The 24,524-nt window shown below is 35.8% G+C and overlaps 1 protein-coding gene across 3 annotated transcripts in view; it reads right to left on the bottom strand.

Moving 5' to 3' along the window:
• CPEB2 (cytoplasmic polyadenylation element binding protein 2) overlaps positions 1-24,524 on the bottom strand; it is a 51,424-nt gene that overhangs the window by 15,473 nt on the left and 11,427 nt on the right. For 2 of the 3 annotated variants that reach the window (XM_063157656.1, XM_063157653.1), the window contains 5 exons: positions 21,059-21,149; positions 13,027-13,077; positions 6,472-6,495; positions 2,786-2,956; positions 1,102-1,191 (listed from right to left, as the gene is read on the bottom strand). In XM_063157656.1, coding sequence (XP_063013726.1) covers positions 1,102-1,191; positions 2,786-2,956; positions 6,472-6,495; positions 13,027-13,077; positions 21,059-21,149 — 427 coding nt within the window. The remainder of the gene's footprint in view (positions 1-1,101; positions 1,192-2,785; positions 2,957-6,471; positions 6,496-13,026; positions 13,078-21,058; positions 21,150-24,524) is intronic. The other variant, XM_063157654.1, reaches the window with a different exon arrangement.

Raw genomic sequence — 24,524 nt, 5'->3', positions numbered from 1 at the left:
TGTTCAGATGCTGAGACAGGTCTATCTCCTTGGAAACGAATGCCAGAATCCATTCCTTTCAGGTAGGAATATATTACATCTTCTGTCTTCTATATATTCATCACAGACTCTGCGAGATGCATCTTCTTCAAAGAGTTCCTTGGGAATTTCTCTTGGTAATTTATGAAGAGAGATGCAGTCTAAGATAATCAAATTTAACTTGACAGTAGCTTTGTGGGCTGGGCTGACAATCAAGAAAGCCAAAGTCTCTTTTTTTGTCTTAAAATTTCCATGTAGCATTCATAAATGCTATTCAAATGCCTTCAAATCCATTTCCCACTCTTTAGAGGGCCCATTGGGGATAATAATCCTGTCTTTTCCCCAGCATAGATGCACAGATAAATAATCAGTTTACAAAAGAACTATACCTACATTTGTCACTTCCACAGAAGGAATGAATTGCTGCATTCTCTACAAAATCAATAATTTCTGCTTTGCTTTCATGTCTGGATCACATGTCTGCATTTATTTTATATGTAACAATACATGACTGTACATATACAGAGATATCCTAGTGACTTAACTACTTGATCTACAGAATGGTTTTTCCAACACTTTGTAAGTAATAGTAAAAATATAATCTAACAGCAACACTAGAAATAATAAAAAAAAAATCAATATTTAACAATTTAACAAAAAGATTAGAGCTTCAACAGGAAGTTCACATCCTAAAAGTGAAAGATGCATATTTGATTATCTTGACCACTTAAGCAAATACATCCTTCTGCATCCTGCCTTTAACCTCCTAGGAAAATATTTACCTAAGATTTTGTCTTAAAAAATTTGATCAAATTTCAGTTTTGGAAACTAGACAGAAATACAAATACAGAAGTGATGATCAGTGATGCATGTAACCTACAGAGTGTTGACCTGATCAGGCTCAGTAACAAAATAACACGTTTTAGACTGAGTATGTAAAGGAGCCACACCTGGACCTGCACTGAACCAACAGATTTAAGTGTTCACATGGACTCTACATTATACCCTTTGGAAAAAGATGAGAGTGTTACCAAGAGCAAGACTGGCACTCAGTAACAGGTCTAAACCTTCTACCTCTCTTACCTTTTGGTGGAAAATAGGACTTGCTCTCTGCTTTGTGAGGCCAGTCTACTACCAAGGGCCCAAATCGTCTGAAGCTGGCAGTAATTTCATCTAAAAACATGTAAAATAATTGCAATTAAAGGAAATTACATAACTCAATGAAAAATACTATCAAGCAAAGACCTTTGCTTCTAGGAAAGGTTGACATTTCATCGGACGAAAAACAAAACAAAATTTACAATTTTCATAAACAAAAGACTTAAATAGATCCATCTTCCAGAGTGTTAATATTTATACAATGTATTTCTGGTGATTTTTAATCTTACATTTGGTTTTTATTGCTTAAAACCAGCAGCATTTCAGAAGCATATGGGCAGCTAAAGCCATTTGTGTAAACTTGTGTGGAACTTCCCTAAATTCAAATCACAATCTGGTTTGAATAAAATCAAATAAATTTACTGTTTAGTGATGTACAGTTCAGAGCTTTTTAAGTAGATATTTATATACCAAGTAACACCACAATTAACATACTAGCAATTTCCTACATATAGGAAATATATACAGGATATCTGCTCTATAGCAGACACTATGCATGTATCAGAGATAGAAATTTGAAATTGTCTATTTAGAGGTGCTCCCAGCAACCATCAACAGCTTTGCTGCAAGATCTACCATGCCCCTTGCACAACTTTGAGTTCTTCCTATCCCAGCCACACCTACATGTCAGTGACTGGAAAAGCCTTGGCCAAGGGTTAAAAATACTCTGAACTATATAAAAGCAGCAACTCAAACACAACTATGATCAATTTCTTTCATATATCCTGCCATCATCATATAAACAGGGAGGAGAGAAATAAAATGTATTTCCATGTGGTTTTGTTTAGCATTAGTGTTATAGGCAACTGTGCTGAAGCACACACAAAATAAATCCCCTCGTAGATTATAGGAGGGCATTTCAATGAAAATGGAACCAAAATCTGGCCTTTCCATGTCTGAAAGTTAATTAAATGCAGTCAGCTTATTTGGTTTGCATGTTATTCCAGGATTACCATGAACCTCCTAACAGAACTTCCACTTACACTAGAAAGTTAACATGCAATTTACATTTATCTGCACAGGAGAAACCTCATATTAAACAGCACAATTACTTCAAATCACCACTAGTGTACAAAGCAATTTCAGCTGGCTAACAATCTGAGTTTCTGTAGTACAGTCTCTGTTCAACGCATCAAGAGTGCTCTGCCACTTGACCTTGCTCTGCCTAAGTTTCTATTTCTCATCGGGAATAACACGAACCTTTCTATATCACTGCTGAGATCTTCAGGTAATAGTAAAATAGAATATGAAATTCATTTACAAATGGAAATTTCCCATGACTACAGAATATAGCAGGCACAGATAGAGGAGGGCTGAGATGTACTTGAAAGGAATATGCAAGATAAGCAGGAGCACACACTCTAGGCATTACATGCAACTCTAATCTGCAAGTGCAGAATCGGAAACAACTGCAACACCCCAAAACCAAAAAAGATGATACAAAGCTCAACACACCCATCAACTTACATAAAGAACAAATAGTTACAGCCTTTTGCACAACATTATTTTTAAGCTGAGTGTCTTGCTTTTACTACTCAAGTCAGGTTTTTCATGACCTGTTTTTGTTTCTCCCTCCCAACATAGTGTGCTTGGTTTCCAGGCAGCTCACCTTCATCAATATCCGGTGGAAGCCCTCCAACGAACACCTTCCGAGAGAAACGCTCGATTCGTTCTCCGTTCTGATGAGCTGAATAGCAGGTGGGGGAATTCAGGACTCCAACTTGATCACTGTGCCCATCATCCAGCAAGCCATCATCTATTGGGAAGAGGGAAGAACGGCCTTAAAAAGAAAAGATAATAATGTACATTAAAATAATTTTGTGGCAGTACGTGGTTTTGTAATTTTAGGGAATGGGGAATAGCAGTCTGGAGAGTCAAAATGAAAACACCAAGATATTAGAAACATTGATATTAGTTTAAAGAAAAATTAGGAGAATGAAAAAATGTGTTAAACTTCAAAATGGAATTTCAAGATAGCAAGCTGACATCACTCTAAGTGTATACTTCATATTACATTATATGGTAGTTGCTCTGCCGCATCCAGTAGATAAGTGGTAATTTTGTTTTAAGTAAAGGGTCTTATTTATGAAAAGAAAATATTACAGATTGCTTAAGTGAGCTTTGTTAGTCTGCCTTTGGTTTAGCTTCAAGTTAAACTGATCATTTCCTCCACCTGAATAAGTACAGTGTGTCTAAACTCCTTAAATTTTAATTGAATAGGGAAACAAACATCCCTATCACAAGTTTCAAACATGTATTTCTAAAGGTATTGGATACTGCTAACATAAGAATATACTCAATTTCTAAGAAAGCAAAAGAGAATTTTAGTAAATGTGTAAAATGTAACACTTGAAAAATGAGTCACAATGCTGATTTATTCTTCTCACTCTCAATTTACTACAGTTTTGGAGGGAAGCCTTGTGGCAGCTCCTAACATGTAGTAAACTCCAGTGAGTTTACTGTTACCCTGAAAAGCAAGTGCAAAATCTGAGAAATTTACAGGATGACTTTGCAAATGCAATCTGACCCAAACAGACACTTGGAGCGCAGAGGGAAGTGAAAATATGGTAATTCTGTCCCACATACTTCTTCCCCATTTCATATTTACAAATTTTGTAGAACTCTGAACAAAAAAAAAAATTCAGAGGGCCAGGATATTTATCTTGGCATATTCTATCTTTTATTGCTTTAGTCAGCAACATAAAGATTAATTATAGTTTCAAATTCAGAACTCAGTCTTTTAATTGCAAAAAGCCCCAAAAGAAAGACTCCGTGAAGCAAAGCAAATGATCCACATCACTATTTCTTCTGAAATGCCATTTTCCCTGTTTGCCACTTATTTAAAAAATAATCATTAATTAAATCAACTGCTTCCCCAGAAGAAGCAAGAAAGCCAAATCAAAAAACAACCTAGCACGCTTCTGGGAAGCAAGCTAGTTTTTAATTTTAAACAGACAAGTTCTTCCAGATTCACCCACTGAAAACCCATAGTCAGGATCAGTAGGTCCCTGACAGCTGAGTCCGCAGTACCTTGGCTGTGAGCAATACTGCAGACTTTAATTCTCCAGCTCAGGAGAACATTAGCAGTAAAGCCTGGCAGGAATACCAGCAGATCCAGGGCTGACCAGCTGGGGTGACAGCAGTATGAAAGCCCTTAATTTCCAGAAGACCACTTCAGAACCAGATGTTTAAAAGACAAGGGTGGAAAACAGCAAATATTGACCAATGACTTATGTTACAGTAATGCCTATTGACACTGATGTGGTATCTCAATAAAAAAAACCTGAATGAAAGCACAGGACGATATAAAACAAGATGATATAAAACAACCAAATACCATAAATTATCATGAGGAGCACAAAATTAAAAGCAGGACTGCAGCACTGTATCAAGTAACAAAGAATGTTAACTGCATCATTTTTATGGTGGCATATCTGTGTCTTCAGCAGAAATCCAATGAAGAGGAGTGAAGCAAATGCAGAAAGCCACAGCAGGCTCCTCCTTTCCATTAGAATTGGTGATAGGTATGTTTGAGAATGACTAGGGGGGAGCAAGAGATGCTTGGTCTTGTAAGGACACAATCAACAGGTCTGCAACAGATCAGCAGAGTTGTGGGAAGTGAGGAAGTGGAAGCATGCAGCTGGTTCTCAATGGGACAGAAAGGTGAGCGAGCAATGGAGATACATAGCCAACATAGCTGGATGAAGCAGGCAAGAAGATTCCTCTTGTATATCAACTATTTCGGCATGAGAGGAGCAAGACTGAATTTATGACTAGCAGCTGCATACTATAGATATGAATTTAGTTATGAAAACAAGTAAGAATGATCAAATCTTTAAGATGTATATGAACAAGTGGTAAGATTTGGTTGCACAACCAAGAAAGTTGGATGCAATGAATTTCTGAATTACTAAAGTGAATGATGGAGAAGATGGAGCTGTTACCATAATGACAGTGACAGGAGGTAGTGCATGATGGAAGAAATAAGACTCATATTGCAGGAACCTGCAGGTAACTGAAAGTGGAAATTTTAAAACATTCCACTAATAGAGGAGAGTTATTCTCAACATCTTAAATCTAAAATTATTGTAATTTAGCTTGGTTTATAAGAAGTGCTTCTTAGACAATAAAAATTTTAATATAGACAAGTATATCATGGGGAAAACAGTCTTAGAATAACTCTCAGAATAACTTATTTATACCCACAGACCCATGTTAAAATCTAAGAACAATGAGAATTGTTCTTTACAAATAAAACCAGCAGAACATGTTCTGAAGCGATACCAGAGAGCTCAGTTTAACTTTAATGTGGATAAAGGTTTGCCAAAAGCACTGGAGCTCCTGTGAGAGCTAAGGTGACATCAAGGACAATAGATAAACACTTTCAGAGTAATATAGTCTATGGGACTCCTATTACTTTCTTCTCCATCCTCTTCACTTCTAAATGTCTCTCAGATAAAGAAAGCAAAAAGGTAATTTGCTTTTCCATTTCAACAGGCTTTCACATTTCTCTTGATGACTATGAATAAAAATAATTAGCCCTTCTAAACACTTTTTTGTTTTTTAACAGTAAAAAAAATAAGCAGAATCTGGCAGGAATTGTCAGAATGATTGTACTAACTGTTACATCCACTGGCCAAGATCTACAACATCACCCCTCTACAGATTATGGCTACCAAGCACTAGGTTATGAACCAATGCAGAGACCAAGACAGACACATGAACTCGTGTATGTGGTGAGTACCAGAAGCTACCAAAGATCTTGGTACTTTGTTCTTGCATGTTTTACATGGTCTTTATAAGAACTTCACATCACATCCTAGCACAGTTAAAACAGTAGAGCTTTTCAAGGTTAGTGCATACATATTGGCTTATACTATGAAAACGTGTTTACTACTTCTAAGAGCAGTCTACTAGATTTCTTGCTAAGTTTAGAAAGGCTTTTTGCTTTTACTCTGCACACTAGTGCTTCTACAGAAGCAAAAGGAGTTAGAAGGACAACTAGCAAACTGTATACTTTTAAAGGGGGTAATGACTGCAAGCAGTAGCCATTAGCATGAACTAAACCATGATTAGAACTGCAGTTTTTAACTGATTAAAGGATTTTCAATTCAGACTCTAAAAGAACAATGATCATAACAATCCAGACTGTACTCCTTCCCTCACACCCTCCATCCTCCCCAAACTAAGATAACATGCAGATAAGCAATTACAATCAATAATCTGGATTAATTAATCATAATGATCAGTAACAGATCAGAATTAATTGAACTGTAACAAACAGAAGTGAATTACCTCGTCTTCGCCCATAACTCCTCGCTGCATGCAAACAAAGGACAAATTGTAAAATGTCAAATAACTGTATCATGCCCACAGACTAAAATATTTAAGATACAAAGAACCATGTGGGTAAGTAAAAATCTGCATCTGTACTTGGTACTGATAATTGCAGATGAGAATGCATTAAAATCACACATAAATACCATACTATTTTACTACTAAATTGATGTTAACACCAGCTGTAAGTAAAATTCTTTCATATATTTCAACATCTTTAAACTTGATCTTCACTTCATGTTAATTATGGACAAATTAATTATGGGAACTTAGCAATTCATCCTCAAGATGTGATTTTTATCTTACACAAGCGCCTAAATAACACACATATAGTATCGAAACTGTAAAAAGGAAAATACTACTGTAAAAAGCATGTAGCAAGTGTTAAATTAATCACAGACACATCCTGGTCCACATGGAACAGTTTGTACAGTCCTTTGCAGTGACAATGCAAATGCTGTAAGCCGTGACCTTCCTTTTTCATGAAAAGACCTAGCAGAAAATTAACCGCAAGGTTTTGTTTGAAACAAAAGCTGCCTTGTACTAGCAAACGAAATCAGGGCACAAGTCACAAGAAATAGCATTGTATCAAAAACACTGCACAAAGGCAAAGCAACAATTTCGCACAGACTGCAAGTAAATCCAAGATTTTCCTAACTTTTGAGTTTTGCAAGATTCTTAAAGAGATCATGCTTGCAGCTACAGTTCAGCAGACCATACTGATTGCTTCTCTGCCTGAAGGCTAAAAACTAAAAATAGACAGATTACTAATACAGAAACTATTAAGCTTTGTGCAATTTCTTAGTTACATTTCCACAGAGTATTTTCTATTCCTGTTTAACAGACTCAGTAGCTGAGAAAAATTACTTTAATCATTACACAGTGGCATTAAGTATCCAAATAGATGTTACTATTAACCATAAGATCATAGCAACATTTAGGAACAGACAGCTGTGTCTTGGCATTATTGTTTTTATTTTACGAGGCCTCTATACATACACTTCTCCTAAAAGCAACTGTTGTTCTGGGCCACTGAAATACATACTGACTCAAAATCACCGATTCATAAATGTCATTCATTGTTCCATTCTCATATTATGAAATACTTATATACTGGTACCTCCTATTTGATTAGGGGTTTTCAAAAATTTTATTAGATATAGTATTTTTTCCCTTTGTTATCTTGATCCCTTCCAACTAGAAATACAGTGGATTGCTTATGGAAGTTTGAAAAAAATCTTTCTTGTTTTTGCTCCCTTAGTAAAGTTATTTTTACACAACAGTCATGATACTTCTATCCAATTTGTACTGAACTTGCTTTCAGATTTATTCTCTCTCACCTGAAATAATTATTATTGAAGAGAATAGTTTTTGCTTAAAGGTTTTCATATCCTTAAAACTTGTACTGGAAAGCCAAAACAGAAAAAAACCCACTTTCTGAAAGAGACCTGGGTACCTAAACAAGTATAAACACTTTAATTCATATTTCCAACATCAAAACAGAATCCACAAAGCTGTGTATTCCTCTGTGTGACCAGCTCTCTCACTAGGTGCTGGGGATTCTGACGCTGAGCTTCAGACACATTTTCTCCCTGAAGGCAGGCCCTCAGAAGACGCAGTTCTGTGGCAGTGCTGCAGCATGCACAAATCTTCTCTGCCTCCTGGCCAAAGCGACTCCCACGCAGCATTAGCAGCAGCATCACTAAGCCCTCGCCTAGCCCCCACATGCTTTTTTTAAAAAATAAATTCCATCCACAAATAAAACTAGAGTAAGCAGGGAAAATTCAAGTGCAGCCCATCCACAGCAACGTCTGCAGTGCCATGTTCCCTCTCAAAGGATAATACAGTGATGCATATTAATATTCACTTTTCGGTACAAGTGTCAGGATACTGCTTTTCTTTTCTTCCACCCCCTTCAGCCCACCAAACCAGCTCAGCTATTTTCTTACATTTTCATAATTAAGACAAGTTGATATGCAGAAGAATATTTTGTTACAGAACAACTGAAGTTTTTTCTTTGTGCATTCAAAAAAAGGAAACAGTAATTTTAAGGAAAAACAAAAGAGTTACTAAAATGTTAAAAAAAGCCCCAATGCAGTTAGAACAGTAGATGGTGCAATGTTTTATATATATTGAAATTGCAACAACGTAGCAAAGTTATCTGTGTATTTCTTGCTTCAGCAAAACAACAAAATCAGGGAAAATGGGAGAAAAACTGTACCTGATGCTGTCATATAATTTACTTTGCTTGTATGGCAAACCTTCCTCCCTAAAATTCATGTCTTGCTCAATTAGAGTGGGCAAACTAGTGTGGGCAGGGACATAGTGCTACTTTGCATCTAGAAAAATGCAGATTTTCTGTATTTATTAAAATAATATGCATATAATGTTTTACACCTTACAGAGCAGCCATGCTTACAGGGCATGACAGCTGTATAAATATAGTTAATTACAGGTTTACCTATACATCAAGACTATACAGATGTATTTAACATACACATAATCAGTGCACATGTTTATACATAAATAATTGCAGGGAAGACAGCTCTTTTGGAAAAGGCCAGACACTGCAGGCAAATAACTGATTTACAGCAACAAAAAAGGAGAGATTAAACTGTTTTCCTTAACTTGTCCAAATACCAAGTCATACAGAAATTTGCCTTTTATTTTATAAAGCTGGATATTTTAATTAGCCAGTAACTTGGAAAGATTTCAAATGAGTGAGAATGCATGAAAGACACTTTCATTATAGAAAATATCAATTAGGCAACACATACAAGAAGTATAATGATGCCCAATAAAATTAAATCCAGTAATACTGGAAACTTCCAAAATTAAGAGTGCTGCATATACAACAAAGATTATAGCTAAAACCTTCTTTTTCTATATCGCTGAAGTTGCATGCTAATACAGCCTACACCCATCAGAAAAATTAAAATCTCCCTTTCTGCAACATAAATCAGGTCACATATTTAAAACATAAGTAAATACGTTTGCTGTGCATGTTTATCTAACCTGAAGACAATAGAATTTAACATTATGTGAGCAATGTTACCACAAAGATACCAAATGTATGGTTTCGTTTTATTCAGACACATATTTCAGATACACAACCAGAGATCAAATATACACACATTGCAAGAACTCAGCTGAATGATGAAGCTGAATTAAAAACACTATGTTGTGTATCAGGAAAAACTATCAGGCAAACTTCCTACAAAGATAAAATATGATTTGTCACTAACATTGTGACATAACGATCAAATGGCGACAGAGACATGATGAAGCCCTTTTCATTAATAACTGTAATTTAAAGAAATCCATAAACAGTTACAGCAATAATATACAGCAATAATATCCCAAGAGTCTAGACTAAAGGAGGTAGATGCCTAATTCCCATTTCATTCTATTGGATTTGGGTGTCCAAATTCCATTTAAATTTCTTTAGAAATAACACCTTCATAGATTTTAAGGCTGAAAGACATCATTACAACCATTCAAGCTGGGACACCTATGAGACTACAGAAGTTCATTTAGCAATTCCTGTATCGGAAGTTTAGTAATTTCTGATTGAAGTAATTCAGTAATTTCTCATTGAAGTGCTTTCTTTAGAAGCACAACCAGTTATAGTATCTGTAACAAGTCTAATACGCCCTTGCTAAACGAATGAAATGGGGAATTATGTTTCAGCAGCAACTCAAAAAATTCAATGCTTTAAAACAAGAGAAAGTGGGGCAAACCCCATAATGGGGAAAAAACACTCTACATCCCAAAAAACTTGACTCTTGCATTATTACTTGTTTCAAAAATGTTCTCTCTAAGCTGAGAAAGCTGCAGTCAGGTATACCCATTCCAAAGTATTTTTTTTGACTTTTGAGAGATAACAGTCATTAAAAATGCATTACTTTTTTTTACAGCTTAAGCTGAAACAGATACATAATTATACATAATTTATTAAAACACATAAATCAGGTTTCCTTTAGCTCATTTCATTAATTTAAATAATGAAAACTGTAAATATTAATATTAGGTACAGTTCAGTAAGTACATTTTAAATGAGATGGAAAAAATCTATCATTTACAAAGAGGAAAAACCACCATCAAAAAAGTTCTATCTAGAAGTGCTTAGCTGTAAAAGGGCTGCAAAATTCCAGCCTGGGTCATGTTAGAACCTTTCTGGAATCCAGAGGCACCAGTTCACTAAATAATCTCACTAAAATCCAGAGAGGGTCAGTGTTAATTATTAGTGCCCGCATAAATGGGGAGAGGCTGTTTAAACATAATTGTGATTTGCTTTCATGAAGGTCTGGTATTCCTGCTCCTCCTTATAGCTACCACAGTACTTACTGAGAAATTAAGGGACAAATGTGGAGTCTTTGAATTACCAACTATTCTTTTCCCAAAACTCCCCCCAAGGCACCAGTTACAGGGACAGAGGGAAATGTTGGCTTGAACCCATTTAAGTGGAGAAGGAAATTGAGGTTTACAAGTTCATCACCAGGTGTTCAAACCATAATTCTCCTTATTGCACATTTGGAGGAAGTCCCTCAATTCTTGCTAAGAAAGAAAGGTTGCACAGAGTCTGAGCAGCTGGAGCTCCTCAAAAGCTGTTTCCAGTGCTTCTGTTCCTGAGCTGCAAGAAGCTGCAGTTCAGACATGCCAACCTGCAGGGGCTCTGAAGAGCATTCCTGACTGCCCTGGCCTGCACCAACAGCTACATCAGAGTCCAGCTTTGTGCTAGAGACACAACAAGGCTCTGAACTCAATTCTAAAGGACATAATTTAAAAAATTATGTGTTGCAGCACCTTTTAGATACTAAACTGTTATTTTTATCTCACTTACTGAAGGCTGAAAATAATATTGCATCTTTTAAAGAGGACAGCAGTCACACTAAGTGCTACCTCTCTGAGTACAAGAGAAACCACACAAGCATTAAAAGCAAGATACTTTTCAGTGCATGTTCTAGCTTTGTGGTAAGATTTTAGGATAGACTGGTACCACTGTATTTCTCCAGTGCTCATGATAACAAAAAACCCCTTCTTTCCTAGATATTCAATAGAGTAACAACAGTTCCCATGTGCTTTTTTAGCATGCAAAACTCTAAAAGAGAAGTTCACCATTCTGAGTAAAATTAAACAAATTAAAGTATTAATCTCTTACAGCCACCTCACTGAAATACTTCAGTTTCTCTTCATACCTTCCCATCTAACACTTCCTTGTACAGCAGCAGATAATGCCAATTGCACATATACCACCTGAACAAACCAGTTTGGAGAACAGGTCTTAAAGCTGCAGTTAAATACAGAAAGTAAAATGTTGTAGATGTTGTGACATCAAGCACATTGATATTCAGCACAGAGGAATCAATACAGCGTTGTCTAAACACTGATTTTATTTCTATGGTTAAGTACCTGTTTTTTCTTTTCACGATACTCCATTATCTTAAAGTTACCTATTCAATACCAAAGGATCTACTTCTTCAAATGGCCATTGTACAGTATTTCCCTTTACAGGGCATAAAGGCAAATCTTAGTTTCCTTAAAGTTTTAAACAATTTTAAACATTTGCTCAGTGTTATGCAGGGAAAATAGGTATTTGCTTGCATTTTTTATCCGTTTGCACAAGTGTAAATGACTGTGCAGAATGGGTAAGGCAATTAAAAAAAACCACCAAAACCTAACAACAAAAAAAAAACCTTCCATATAATTTCAAACAGCAACGAATGTGTTCGGGCCATGTTTTTTAAGAGATCTTTACTGTTAACACTTAGACTCATCAAGTGAATGACAAAAGTGTGTACTTTGTGTACATCAGCTTCCATGTCTTCTAACCTAGAGAAGCTGTGGCACTACAGCTCTAGTTTTTCCCAATGCAGAAAACACTTATGTGCAAAAGCCCTGATTTATTATTGACTTAGATGGATTACCAAGCTGTGCTTCCTTCTTTAGCTTTGAACAAAGGCTAAAGTTCATGCCTTCACTGAGTAGCAGATGTTCATGAAGTCTGACCTACTGGGAGAGGAACAAGAACATGAACTCTAACTTCAGCATATTTCATGGGTAGACACGTGCTTGACAAAAGCCACTTTCAAAAACCCCAGCAAAAATAAAATGTTATTTCACATGAGTGTAATGCAAAGTGTCTAGTTCACTCTTTATTTACCCAATATAGAAAAACATGTGTTTCTGGCCTTCTTATTTTTCTAATTCCTGTTTCAGTATAATAGATTTCCTACAGCTCTTTGGAAAACGTATCCCTGGATTGCTTGAGAACAAAACAGAATAGTGCATCATTATGAGCATTTCAGATTTCCAATAAGCTAGATATAATGAAAGTCTGTTGCAAGATTAGCTCTTGCCATTCAACTCCAAGAAATGGCAACAGTCCCATCAGTGTTGAAGACCACAGGCAAGTAATTCAGTAACAGAATAGCACAGTATAATTTTATACCAACATGTCAGATTTAAACTAAGCTAGAGATAATTAGAAACTGTTATAAGATTAGAACTTACCATTTAACATCAGAAGATTGTCAGTCCCCGGATGTGGATAATTCAAGCGACCTTAAGAGAAAACAAAAACCAAAGAACAAAACAAATGCAGAGGTTTTAGCTATTATGCCAGAAAAAATAATGAAAAATCACACTTAGAATTTGCCTAAGGGAAATAAAGAGCTAATATTTAACTCCAAGCACATTAACCAACAATACCCTTGACCCAAGTTAAAGCTGACAAGAACAGACTTCTTAACCTTAATTCTCTGGTCATAAGATCTGCAGTGTACTTTGGGATCAGCTCCAATAGGATAAAGCCACTTTTTGTTTCATGACACCCAGAAATAATGCTGACTGCTTTAGTCTCCTCTTTCACAGCGACTGTGAATAACTGCACTATGCACATTGCTTAACAGAGTGGCATTTCTACAACTTCATGCTTCTCTACTGAAGCAATTTAAGAAAAATCATGTCAGTAAAGAAATAAGGCATACAGATTTTATTAACTGATTTATGACTGCATCTTGGTGTATTTCATATAAACCTGGTATGTAATATTTTTCAGTAGGTCCAGTAACATTAGAGCAGTTGCTTATATACAGATTCAACAAAATTAAAGACTATTATAGATAAAATTTTCAGCATTTTAGACAGAAAAAAAAATTACACATAAACCTTATATCATGACATTAGAATTTTTCAAGAATTGCATTTTACTACACCAGTGGCACGTTATACTTCAGTACTTAAATGAATGGTTTAAAATACATAGCTGAAGAGTCCATTCACTGAAAATTCCTTTTTATTAAAGGAGACTTTTTCTTTTTACAGGAAGCTGCAAATATACCAGTAGTGCACATTGACCTAGAGAGAGACACTTACAGTAACTGCTGTGTTTGAAAAAAATGTGGTTGAATGTGCAAAAAACTGCATTGCCATCTATCTTGCTATTCAAATTTACTTGCTTGCTTTTAATTTGAAGAACATTTTATTTATATATGTGAATACTGTGACTTAAACATCTAAATCTTTTGAAGGAAATGGGAATGCTTGTAGAGGTATAAAGAAGAACCCAGTCTGGAAGCAATGGGCATGTAGAACTCACACATTTTTAAAGGGTCATATATATGCAGACGGCTTGCAAGAAAAAGAAGCCCCAGGGGGGGAAAAGAAAGAAAACCAAATCAGCAAGCTATATATTAAGGCTGTCTAGCAATTCTTATCATACTCTGCTTGGTCCTCTACTGCTGGAAAACCCATGAGCTTAGCAGCAAGACTAGAAATTTCTTTAAGTAGTTCAGAGTCCCAAGGGACACCTTTGGGGTTAAGTAAAAAATATTTTTGTTGTAAATCTGTAAATAATAGGGTTTAGGTTTTCCTCTTCTCCTTTAAGAAACCAACATAGTAATTTTCTGCCAAAAAATAATTTTAAAATATACACATTGCAAACTCTGAAAGCTAAAACTTCAAAATAGCAAGATTAAGATAATTTAGGAAATTTTCTTCAGCCTTATTATTTACAGGCATTGTGGAAAAAAAAAATTTTTATATAGCTATGAACTATTTGTCGTCCCACAGATTTTATTATTGTAAGAATGGATGGTATCAGAACACCTACAGATTAGGTAAGAACATTTTGCTGTTGAATTTGGAAGCACTGAAAAGCTACAGCAGGCTCCTGGAGAAGGGCAGATGAATTCCACCCAGAAATGCTGTCTTCTCTAACTTCAACAGAATCTTTGAGCAGGCTAAACAAAACACTAAACACAAAAACCTTTGTAGGAGCCTCTATGCTTCTTGTCTTCAAAGTGTCCAGTTTTAATATATTTCTTCTGTTATACTGAACACCTACAACTATATCTAATGTTTCTTGGAACTATAAAAATTCCACCCTTCTAGCAATGCATGCTGGTAAAACAGGCAAAGAATCAGGAAAAAGGCATCTTTAAATTGCAGTCTGGGAGCTGCCACAGCTCAGCCTGGAGTTTAACTTACTTTGCTATACTTCTTAGGTTTCTGCTCTATCAAGGCTAACATTCATTTGTCTAACAGCAAAAATGTCACAGGATCTGTGAAACTGTCATATCATAAACATGATTGTCACTGTCATATCATGTTTATATACATTGCAATAGAAACATTTGCAACAGCATTATTTGCAAATCAGAATGCTCTATTTATCGACAATAACAAATGAAATTGTGAGACATTATCTCAAACTTGCTTGACTCTGTGGTGACAGTCTTTCTCCCTGTCTGAATTTATCCTATTTTCCTATTCAGCAAGAGAGACAAAGGATAGGGTTTTTTTCTTGCAATTATTTCATAAACAGAAGTCAGGTTGAAGGCCTAGCAGGAGAGAGAAGCTCACCAGTGTCAACATTTGGGGAGGAAAACTTCCAAAAAATAGTAAATTCTAGGTTATGTAATTCTGCTTTTGCATTCTTTTGCTTTTTTCCTTTATAGCTTCACAAATAAGCTGCATTTCAAACACATATGCCAAGCTGAAATAATGAAGGACTTATCACTGAGTGGAAGCAAAGGACTGCACCAGGCAGCTGGGCCCATCACTGCAGCCCAAAACCCCATCTCATTGTTGAGGAGATGAATTTGCTAACTCACATAATGAATGATTTCAAGATTAGAAAGGAAAACAACTAACAAAATATTCACTACACTGCTGTATTGATACATGTAAGTTTTATTTACATGGTTATTTCAATGAAACCACACTTTAATGCATTCTTGTGAACTAAACCCCTGTATTTGTTACCTGGTCTACCACTTGGACATACAACTTTAAGAACATTTTAAACACAGAATGTTTGCTTACTTTTCCAAAATGCAATCATTGGTACTTATTTATAATATTAGTTTAGGTTCCTATTTCTCAGCTTAATCTGTTGAAGTAAAATGAACCGCTTTCTAGGCTGCCCATCTGAATTTCATGACATACATAAATTCAGAACATTTCACACGTGGAACTGGGCTCAAGATCAGTTTTATACAGAGCTCAGACCACAGCATTTTTGAACAGGTTATTCTAGTTAAACGGACATTTACTATATTAAACCTCACTTAAAATATCATTATGTAGAATACAGAAGATGGAAGCACCATCTTGTAACAATTGACTTTGCTTCTATCACATACATCTGTCTAGCTGGCTATTTTCACTGTATGTTGTTTGATGCATTAAAAAAAAGATACCATTTTAAGAACAAGGCACAAATCCTATCTAATCCCGTGCTGCTTCAATGTCAGTAATCTAGAACTGCATAAACTATTCAATGGTCTTTTAACAGCTCCAGGAGTCTCCACCTGCTTAAAAAGGTAGTTTTAAAAATAAAGATGATTGAATAGTTTAAAGTCAGCTACCAATTAGTTAGAAAATATCTATTATTTAAATATTAGACTTAGTCCATTCCTGAAAAATGTTAAGGAATTAATTTACTACCTCTCTACAGAACTTGTCTACAGATCCAAAATGTGTAACCTCCTACTATCGGGAACAAATAAAGTGCCTAATATTACCATTTTGTATCAGAAAGATCATCATGTTAAAGAAATTCTCTGTGCAAACCTGAACTTGCAATTTCACCATGCTACTGCTAATTAGTAATTCTCATGTATCATGGCTAAATTGAAACTAGCATTGCCAAGAAGCAGCAAGTATGCCTGACACTCCTTATACAACCAGAATTCTATCAAATCTAGCCTCCTCTTCCTTACTTAAATGTAATTAATATGAATGGAACTGACTGCCTCACATGTATTTCTCAATGCATTCTTCTGTGAGGACAGAAAAAAAAATTAAAAGCTTCAAGTAAGTTTTGGTGGGCCATTATAGCCACTGAATCAAATTAAGAGTCTTGCTAATCCAAACATGAGAAAAGAGTAACAAACTTAGTTTTAGCAACATTTCTGTAATCTCATGTTACTGATCGGGCAAAGGAAATATAAATTTTTGTAAACTTCTTTTTGGCATACTCTTTATTTTAAGGCAAATTCAAATCTACTTTTAGAAATGTATACTTTTTATTCCTATTTAAATAAACTGTTGGAGGAATCCCCATATATTAAAACATTACTGACTCACAGATTCACAAGTTTGATACTTCACATGTACTCCCCGCTTTTTTACAAAGTCTTAGTTTGTTGTATGAAGAGACTGAGAATCAAAAACTCCTTATCCCTTTTCCTTTTTTCTTCCAAGAGATCTTCTGAGTAGGACAGAAAAAGCTTCCAAGTCAAGCTTTTCCCAGAAAGAGAGAATGGCTGAGGATGACAGCAGTTTCAGAAAGCAGTTTCAGAACCAGTGTAGTTAAGGCAGCAGCACAAACCCGTGTTTGGCCAACACCCAGTTACAGAAAGCCCAGAGACTGCATTTCCCAGTGCTTGCCTATCAACTGTGCACGCCACAACGAGGCCAAATGGGCTGTCTCTGATAAACTGATTTGTCTGAATACATGAATTATCAAGTCTCAAATAGATTCTTTTATCAGAAAAAGTTTCTAAGAAAGAAAGAAGTAACAATGTGTATGTAAGATTTCAAAGCCTTTTATGTGACAAGGGAGAGAATTTTTCCTCTATATTTTTTTCCAGCCTCAGAAATTCTTTTCTTGGCACAATTTGAGTTACTTTAGGAAGAAACTATGCAGCTTTAAACTTTAGAGCTTCATAACACAAAATACAGAACAAATGCCTTTGAAAGAAAGACAATGCTCTTTGTGCCACAGTCTTTACTAGAAACATGTTTAAAACAGCAGGTAATGAATCCCATTAAATCAGTCTCCTCAAGATTAATATATATTGCATAGAAAATGTAAAAACTGCTTCTAAGCTTACTCCATAATATTTTTCAGCCCAAATGCACTGTCTTTCCTGCTTCCTGACAGCAAAATACATTGATATTTGGGGGAGCAGAAGTGAAAAAAAGAAAATCAGGTACACAAGTGGTATGTCTGAAGAGTTATACTAGCAATACCTTTATGTGTCAGGTACCAGTATTTTAATTTTTCTCTCAATTGTTTTAAGAACTATTAGAAGAATGAAAAGGGTATGTAAGACCAATGATATAAAAGGAATTAATTTAACTTCAGTTTTTATTTCACTGGAATTGAATGGATGGGATAATCTTAAGGTCTTGTTATGAAATGCATTTCTAGAAAGGGAGATTATACATGGGAAAGATTAGTTTTAATATGATCAGTATTTCTGCTGCAATGACTAGTGAAGTCAAACATCTTCTCCCCATTACTCTACCTTGAAAGTATCTTATTGAAAGCTAAAAATTACTTTTCTTTTGATCACATGTGTTGTAATGACAAAGCTTCATCTAAGCAAAGCCAAAACCAGTCATCTACAAACAATTTTCTGGCAGGCATAAACTTAGCTTTCAGTGAATCATATTTGAAATATTTTTTTTTCAAGTTCATGAAAGCAAAAGTGGTGAAATTTGACTTGTTCCTAAAATGGATCTTGTCATGCAAAACTTCAAGCTATGAGCTAGTACACAGACTGTCTGTTCTGCATTGTACAAAATTTGAGACAAGATGCTTAGTCATAGTCCAGATATTGTAAGCAGCTAAATCTGAAACACGTGCTTAAAATTCCAGGGACTTTCATTTTACTGCTGTGATCACATATAAAAGATGCATTGTTTTAGTGTGCTTATATTTACTTGAAAACTTGTCATAAAAATATTCCCTAGTTACAAAATACTCTTTAGTTGCAACAAAATATGTTGTATATTAATAAGAGCAACAAATAATATTCTTAATCCTGTGCATTCTGCATGCAAATATGATCGAGTTTTAAGTAAATGCTAAGATTTTCTGTGGTGACAAGCCAGAGAGACTGATATAACCAAATTACAGCTTCAGGACTGGCAGAGAAAAAAAAAAGTTAAAGTTGCTCAGAAATTACAGAAATGCCCATTAATGATGAAAAAAAATCAGAAGACAGTAGAGAAGAACTAAAAGGCCAATACACCACAACATCTCCTCCTACCATTTTCAGTCTGTAAGGAACATTTCTCATGCCTTATTGTTAATAACATAGCTGAAATCACATCCACGGAGAAAAAATATCTTATCCATCAAGTTAAACAGCAGCACACAATTACTCTATTTAAATTCAGTTGGCATGTGCATTGTTCTCTGGCACTCGAACAGAAAAATGGATTTCCTTTGAGTTCATCACTATCTATGGCTTCCATCTGTTTTAGTTCAAACATAAAACTTAGCAGAATTTTCACTGCAAGAACATAGCTGTTTAACTGTTAAAAAAAAAATCTCTTAACTGTAGACTGACACCATATTCTCATGTCCCTAGAAAGCACAGATGGAAACTACTGAATTTTTCAAGGTATCTACATATGAACCAAATTAACTTTCAAGTCTTAAAGCTTTTTCTTCTCTTACTCTCCTTGGAAAATTATTATTGGAAATACATTATTTTCATCTATCATAACATAGTGAAATACAAAGAGATGACTAAAAATAAAAATTAGTATCTTCTGTGCTCACTGTGCCTCTGAAATCTCTTCTGCATTACAGAGATAAAATTAAAATAGTGAGATGGCAGGGGGAACCAAGCAACGAATTCCATTTGTCGTGTCAGCATGTACAGAAGGAAGAAACAGAGTAATTTTCATCTTCAGGAATGTGAGAGGTGCCCGTGGCAGTACAGTGCAGTAGATCTGCACTCTCTAGCTTTGTGCCTAACAGCAGCTTTCAGACAAGGAAAGAAGGAGAAACCACCTGAGTGTAGCAATTAGAAGCACAAATCCTCTGTAAGAGGGAACAACACACCTGGTCACCTCAGCCTTGAAGAGACAAGCATGATTTTAGCACACAGCAGTCACCACTGGGCCAGCTGTTTACAGGCTTCAAACCTTTTGTTCCTAATGTTTTACAAACATGTAGAACAGACAGAAACTGAGTTTAGTAATGGACTCGCATAAAATTGCAAAAATGGAATTGATTCTCTCTGGGCCATGATTCAAAATCACCTAAGAAAACTTAATTCTGGCTTCTACTTACTTCAAAGTCGAGAAAAATTAAAAGTTTAAGTCAATGCTAGATACTTACAGATGCTTTGTAGAGATTTTCAGCTTGGGGAAAAACTCCAAACTTTTGGCTAACTATTTTAAATCATAAAATAACATTAAATGCTATCTGAATGCTACAGGTCTTCCAAGTAATTTCACAGATCTTAAAAGAATCATGAGCAGACTAGCAAGGTGCCTTCAAATTAGGAGAACAACAGGCCTTTCTGTGCTAATGCAATATACAGTAAGTATAGGACGTTCTAGAAATGGAGAATGGATGGGAGTAAAAAATGCTGCAAAAAAAAAGGTTTCATTTTTTCTATTTCTTCAATACAGAGATTTAATTTCTACAAAGCAAGCCTAGTCTTGGATAATTTTAAAATTAAATTGTGTTAATCTAATTAGAACACCACAAATCAAGTAACATCTGATCAGCTCAAGTGAAATTGTTTGTGTTCTCTGCCCCAATGTTCAATAGTAAATGCTACCTGAGAAAGTACTGAAGAACAGAATTCACAAGAGTGAGTTAATGTACAGTGAAAAGAGGAGTTAAAATGGAAGCCCACACATAGTAGCTATATGCTCACTGCTGTGGCCAAATGATTTAATAGAGCTCAGGACTGTAAGAGGAACCAGCATTCTAAAGCCAACTGTACTTCTGGACTTCTCCAGATTTGGATGCATCAGTATGCTCCAGCAGATTTGAAAAAATATTTTAAAGGACAAACCCTGATTTTATCAATTAACTTAGGGGTTTTTTTCAGCTTTCACTGCAGAGAAAAGGAAAATTAGGCGGCAACACTTGGAGCGGTCTGTTTTAAGGGACTGTGAAACAATGTTTTCAGTAAAAGACAGCTTAAGATTGACTTTTCACCTGAGTGAAAAAGTAGTTCATTTTCCACTTTAATATGAACTTAGAATCTAAATTAGCAGCCAGTATTCATTCAAATATGCAGAATGGATGACCCTTTTTTCTTTACTTAGCATAATAACATACCTTTAAGTGGATCATGCTCTGCTCTCATAATGTCAATAAGGGAGTTTTCCAAAGAGTGCATATTCAGACTGTCATACATTCTATTTCGATCCTAAAAGAAAACAAAAGCCTTAGTATTGGTATACAAATTCTGTAGTTTTTAACAAAAAACTTGAAAGGAAAACACAAGTTCCTTCTAACAGCTGCCCACTCAGACACTCTGAAGATGGACAATGATACAAAGTAAGATCTAATTTTATTAACTGTAATTTTAACAGCGTCCAAATATAAACTAGAGATGCAGTGTGAAGAACTCTGTGTGAACAAATGCTGTGTATGCATTTGACATCCTGTGAAAGTCTGTTTCCTTCAAAACTGCTTGAATCAGTTCTACTGATCCACAGCACAGTTATGCAGAAGCCGATTAATCAAGGAGACTGATGTCTGTAAGAGTTCAATTTCATTTCATGCACAAGTGAAATAGAGAGGAAGGTGAGGAACTACAGGACAAGGACAGTCATGTCACATAACAGACAGCATTTTCTTGGTGCTTGGCCACCAGCCCCTGCCAGAGGGCACGCTCACTGGCTTCAGGGCCTTGTAAGCAAAGATTTGAGTTACAAATGGTCAGCCCTTAATGGTTAAAGGGTGGAAAATTAAAGCTAAACTATGAAAAGAAAATGGCACAAATCTTACTAATAGATTATCAGCCCCATGGAGAACCATTTCTTTTATGTATGATTATTAGGAAGTTACCGTACTGTCTTTACCAATACTTTCACTGACAGTAATAAAAGTTTTTGCAATGAACTGAATATGTTTTCACTGATTTGGTTTTACCCAAGACATTTTCTCCCATGTTTTCCAATATAACCAAGTTACACACACAGAAAAAAGATGACTCCTAAATTCTTTGGTCTTTCTTGGATACCTTTTAGAAACTGAAAACAGTTTGTGTAAAACTACAATCTCTTCTACTTTCAAGACTTCTGCCTAGACTGTACTGCACTTAAATCCTACAACTGTGCCTTAATTTTGCTGTGGTCTTTACTCTAGTAATTCAGCAGAGTAGGATGAAATACATCATGTACATCCCAGGACTGATGAAATCCCCTAAAGATGCAGCCATGCATTAGTATGTATATAATAGGGACAGAAGGTATATCCCACATTCACTGTGACTTTCCACGACAGTTCAGCAGAACCACAGATTCACTTCAAACTACGTCCCTCAGCAAACAGGTATTCTTCACATTGGAGGAGTAAAAAAATTAAGCTTTGGACCAGAAGTTTTCGGTGACACACACTATGACTTCTGATCAGCTTTGCCATGATGAAACTCATCAGTTTCATGTCTTAAAAAGTTTAGTCAATGTTGGGATGAAGAGGAAGAAGCCTTTTTTCTCATCTCTATCTCAAACAACTATTAAGAGTAATGGGCTCCTGTTGGGTAAGCAATCTGTTAAAAAAATAAAAAGGAGGGTTTCTCTTGTCTCCTGCCATACCCCAGACCAAATGCCACTGACACTTCAAGAGGCAATCTTCAACCTGGTTTGACTGCCAACAAGTCACCATCACTATTTTACTTCATAGTAACCTAATTTTGGGACTGGCTGGCTTTTATTCAGTTTAGTTGCCCTGAGAACCACCAAAGGAAACTGAAGTGACTAATCTGCTTCCATGCCCTTACAGGTTTGTTTCTCAACAGCACAATGAAAAGAACCTGCTTACCACAGCAAACTTGCTTTCTATAGAAGGTGTGAGCAGTGACCAAGCTGGATCTGCTCCCTACTGTCCCCAAGCATTCAGAAAGTATCTCATCAGGATTGTTAATGAAGTCTTAAATTCAGTTTACAGCACTAGCTGGTAGGTAGCCAGTGCCCTTGCAAAAACCAACACTGAGTAAAGACAAAACACGTTTTGCTACTTTTGTAGCTGGTAAGGGAAAAGAGCTAGTATTGGTAAAAAGCAGACTGAAGTGTATATGGTGTTTCATCTTTGTAACAGGCTCATTACAAATGTTCTTATTTATTTTAATACTGCTACATACATATGTGCTGAGGTAACACATGACTGTCTGGGAAATGGTCATTATTACAGACTTAATGACACTCTGTGGGCTCAGCCATGGTTAATTCCCACAACTGGGCTACTGGGTCCTAGATCTTACAGAGGAATGGCAAAGTAAAACATGGAACATGATCTTGCAATTTATTTGTAAACTGCTCTACTGGGTGACATGGTGCAATGATTCTAACTTCACGCCTGCATCATTCTATTTTTAAAGTTCTGTGTATATAAAGCAGAAGGTCTTGCTCTGCTAGAAGCAGAAGGAAAAATAAGCTTTTCCCCATCCCTTTTAGAAAGTTTGTGGTTTGTTTCCTTGAATTGCATTACTTAATTTTGGGCAGTGGAAACATACAATGGGCAGATACCACACAATATCAAAACATTGTGAATGCACTGCAGTACAGCAGAATTTAAATATGGGAATTGCACTCTGCTATCCCACTGCCCACACATCACATTACCCAAATGTGAGTTTGGGTACTATCTTGGTAATCAGTGCCTCAAAACTTTCATCTCTATTCCAAATGACACTGATGAATTGCACGCTATAAAGCAACACTACTTGAAATTTAACTGTCTCTAAAGGAGTAATTCTTTGGGTACAAGGTTCATTCTAAACCTTTGTGCAGCTCAGCTTTCTAATGCTACAACACTGCTTTGAGCTCCCCAAATATGTACATCATATCTTTCTAGAGAACAGTTCTCATCTATGCTAATAGGAAGCTTTAATTTCAAAGCAGAACTTAGAAGTATTTCAGTAATGCGGGTCACACACCCGCATTTTTTCTAGCCAGTATTTTCTAGAAAGGTCTGTTAAAACTGGACAATTCCACCACAGCAGGCACTACTGAATCAGAAAACTTCCATTACACTTTTGGTTGGTTTTTAGGACAAGCACAAAAAGCACTATCACAGACCATGATTGTTCCAGATCTCCATGCTGTGAAAACAGTCCCAAGAATTAGGATTAGCTTTAGTTTCATTATTCCAACACAGCTGATAAGCAGTTATCTTCTAAAACAACCTGGACATACTTTTAAAACAACATGGAAGTAGTCCCAAAAATTAGAACTATTTCCATGTTGTCTTAAAGACAGTTTCTGATAGTTTTGGAAGATAACTGCTTATCAACCATGTTGAAACAATAAAAATAAAGATAATCAGTAGTGCAAAGGCACTGATACCTAAGCATATATGTTAATACACACTTTCTATCATCCTAACTCCAGAATTGTCAAGGTTGAATTCCTGTTAAATATTTTCCATTTCTTTCAGCCCTGTGGCTCATCAGTCCTGTGCTAAGAAGCAAGGGAATTCTTGTTGTGTCAGAAGGTCTGTATCTCAGTGGAGTGTCACAACATGATGTTAGCTTTTTTCCCCTCAGAGCTGATAGTTAATTTTTCCCAAACATAACAAA

This window comes from Melospiza melodia, chromosome 5, assembly GCF_035770615.1.
Source record: "Melospiza melodia melodia isolate bMelMel2 chromosome 5, bMelMel2.pri, whole genome shotgun sequence".
In the NCBI taxonomy this organism is placed as follows: Eukaryota; Metazoa; Chordata; class Aves; order Passeriformes; family Passerellidae; genus Melospiza; species Melospiza melodia.
Note: the sequence above shows the minus strand (reverse complement) of the source record. Positions and strands in the feature narration are given on the sequence as shown.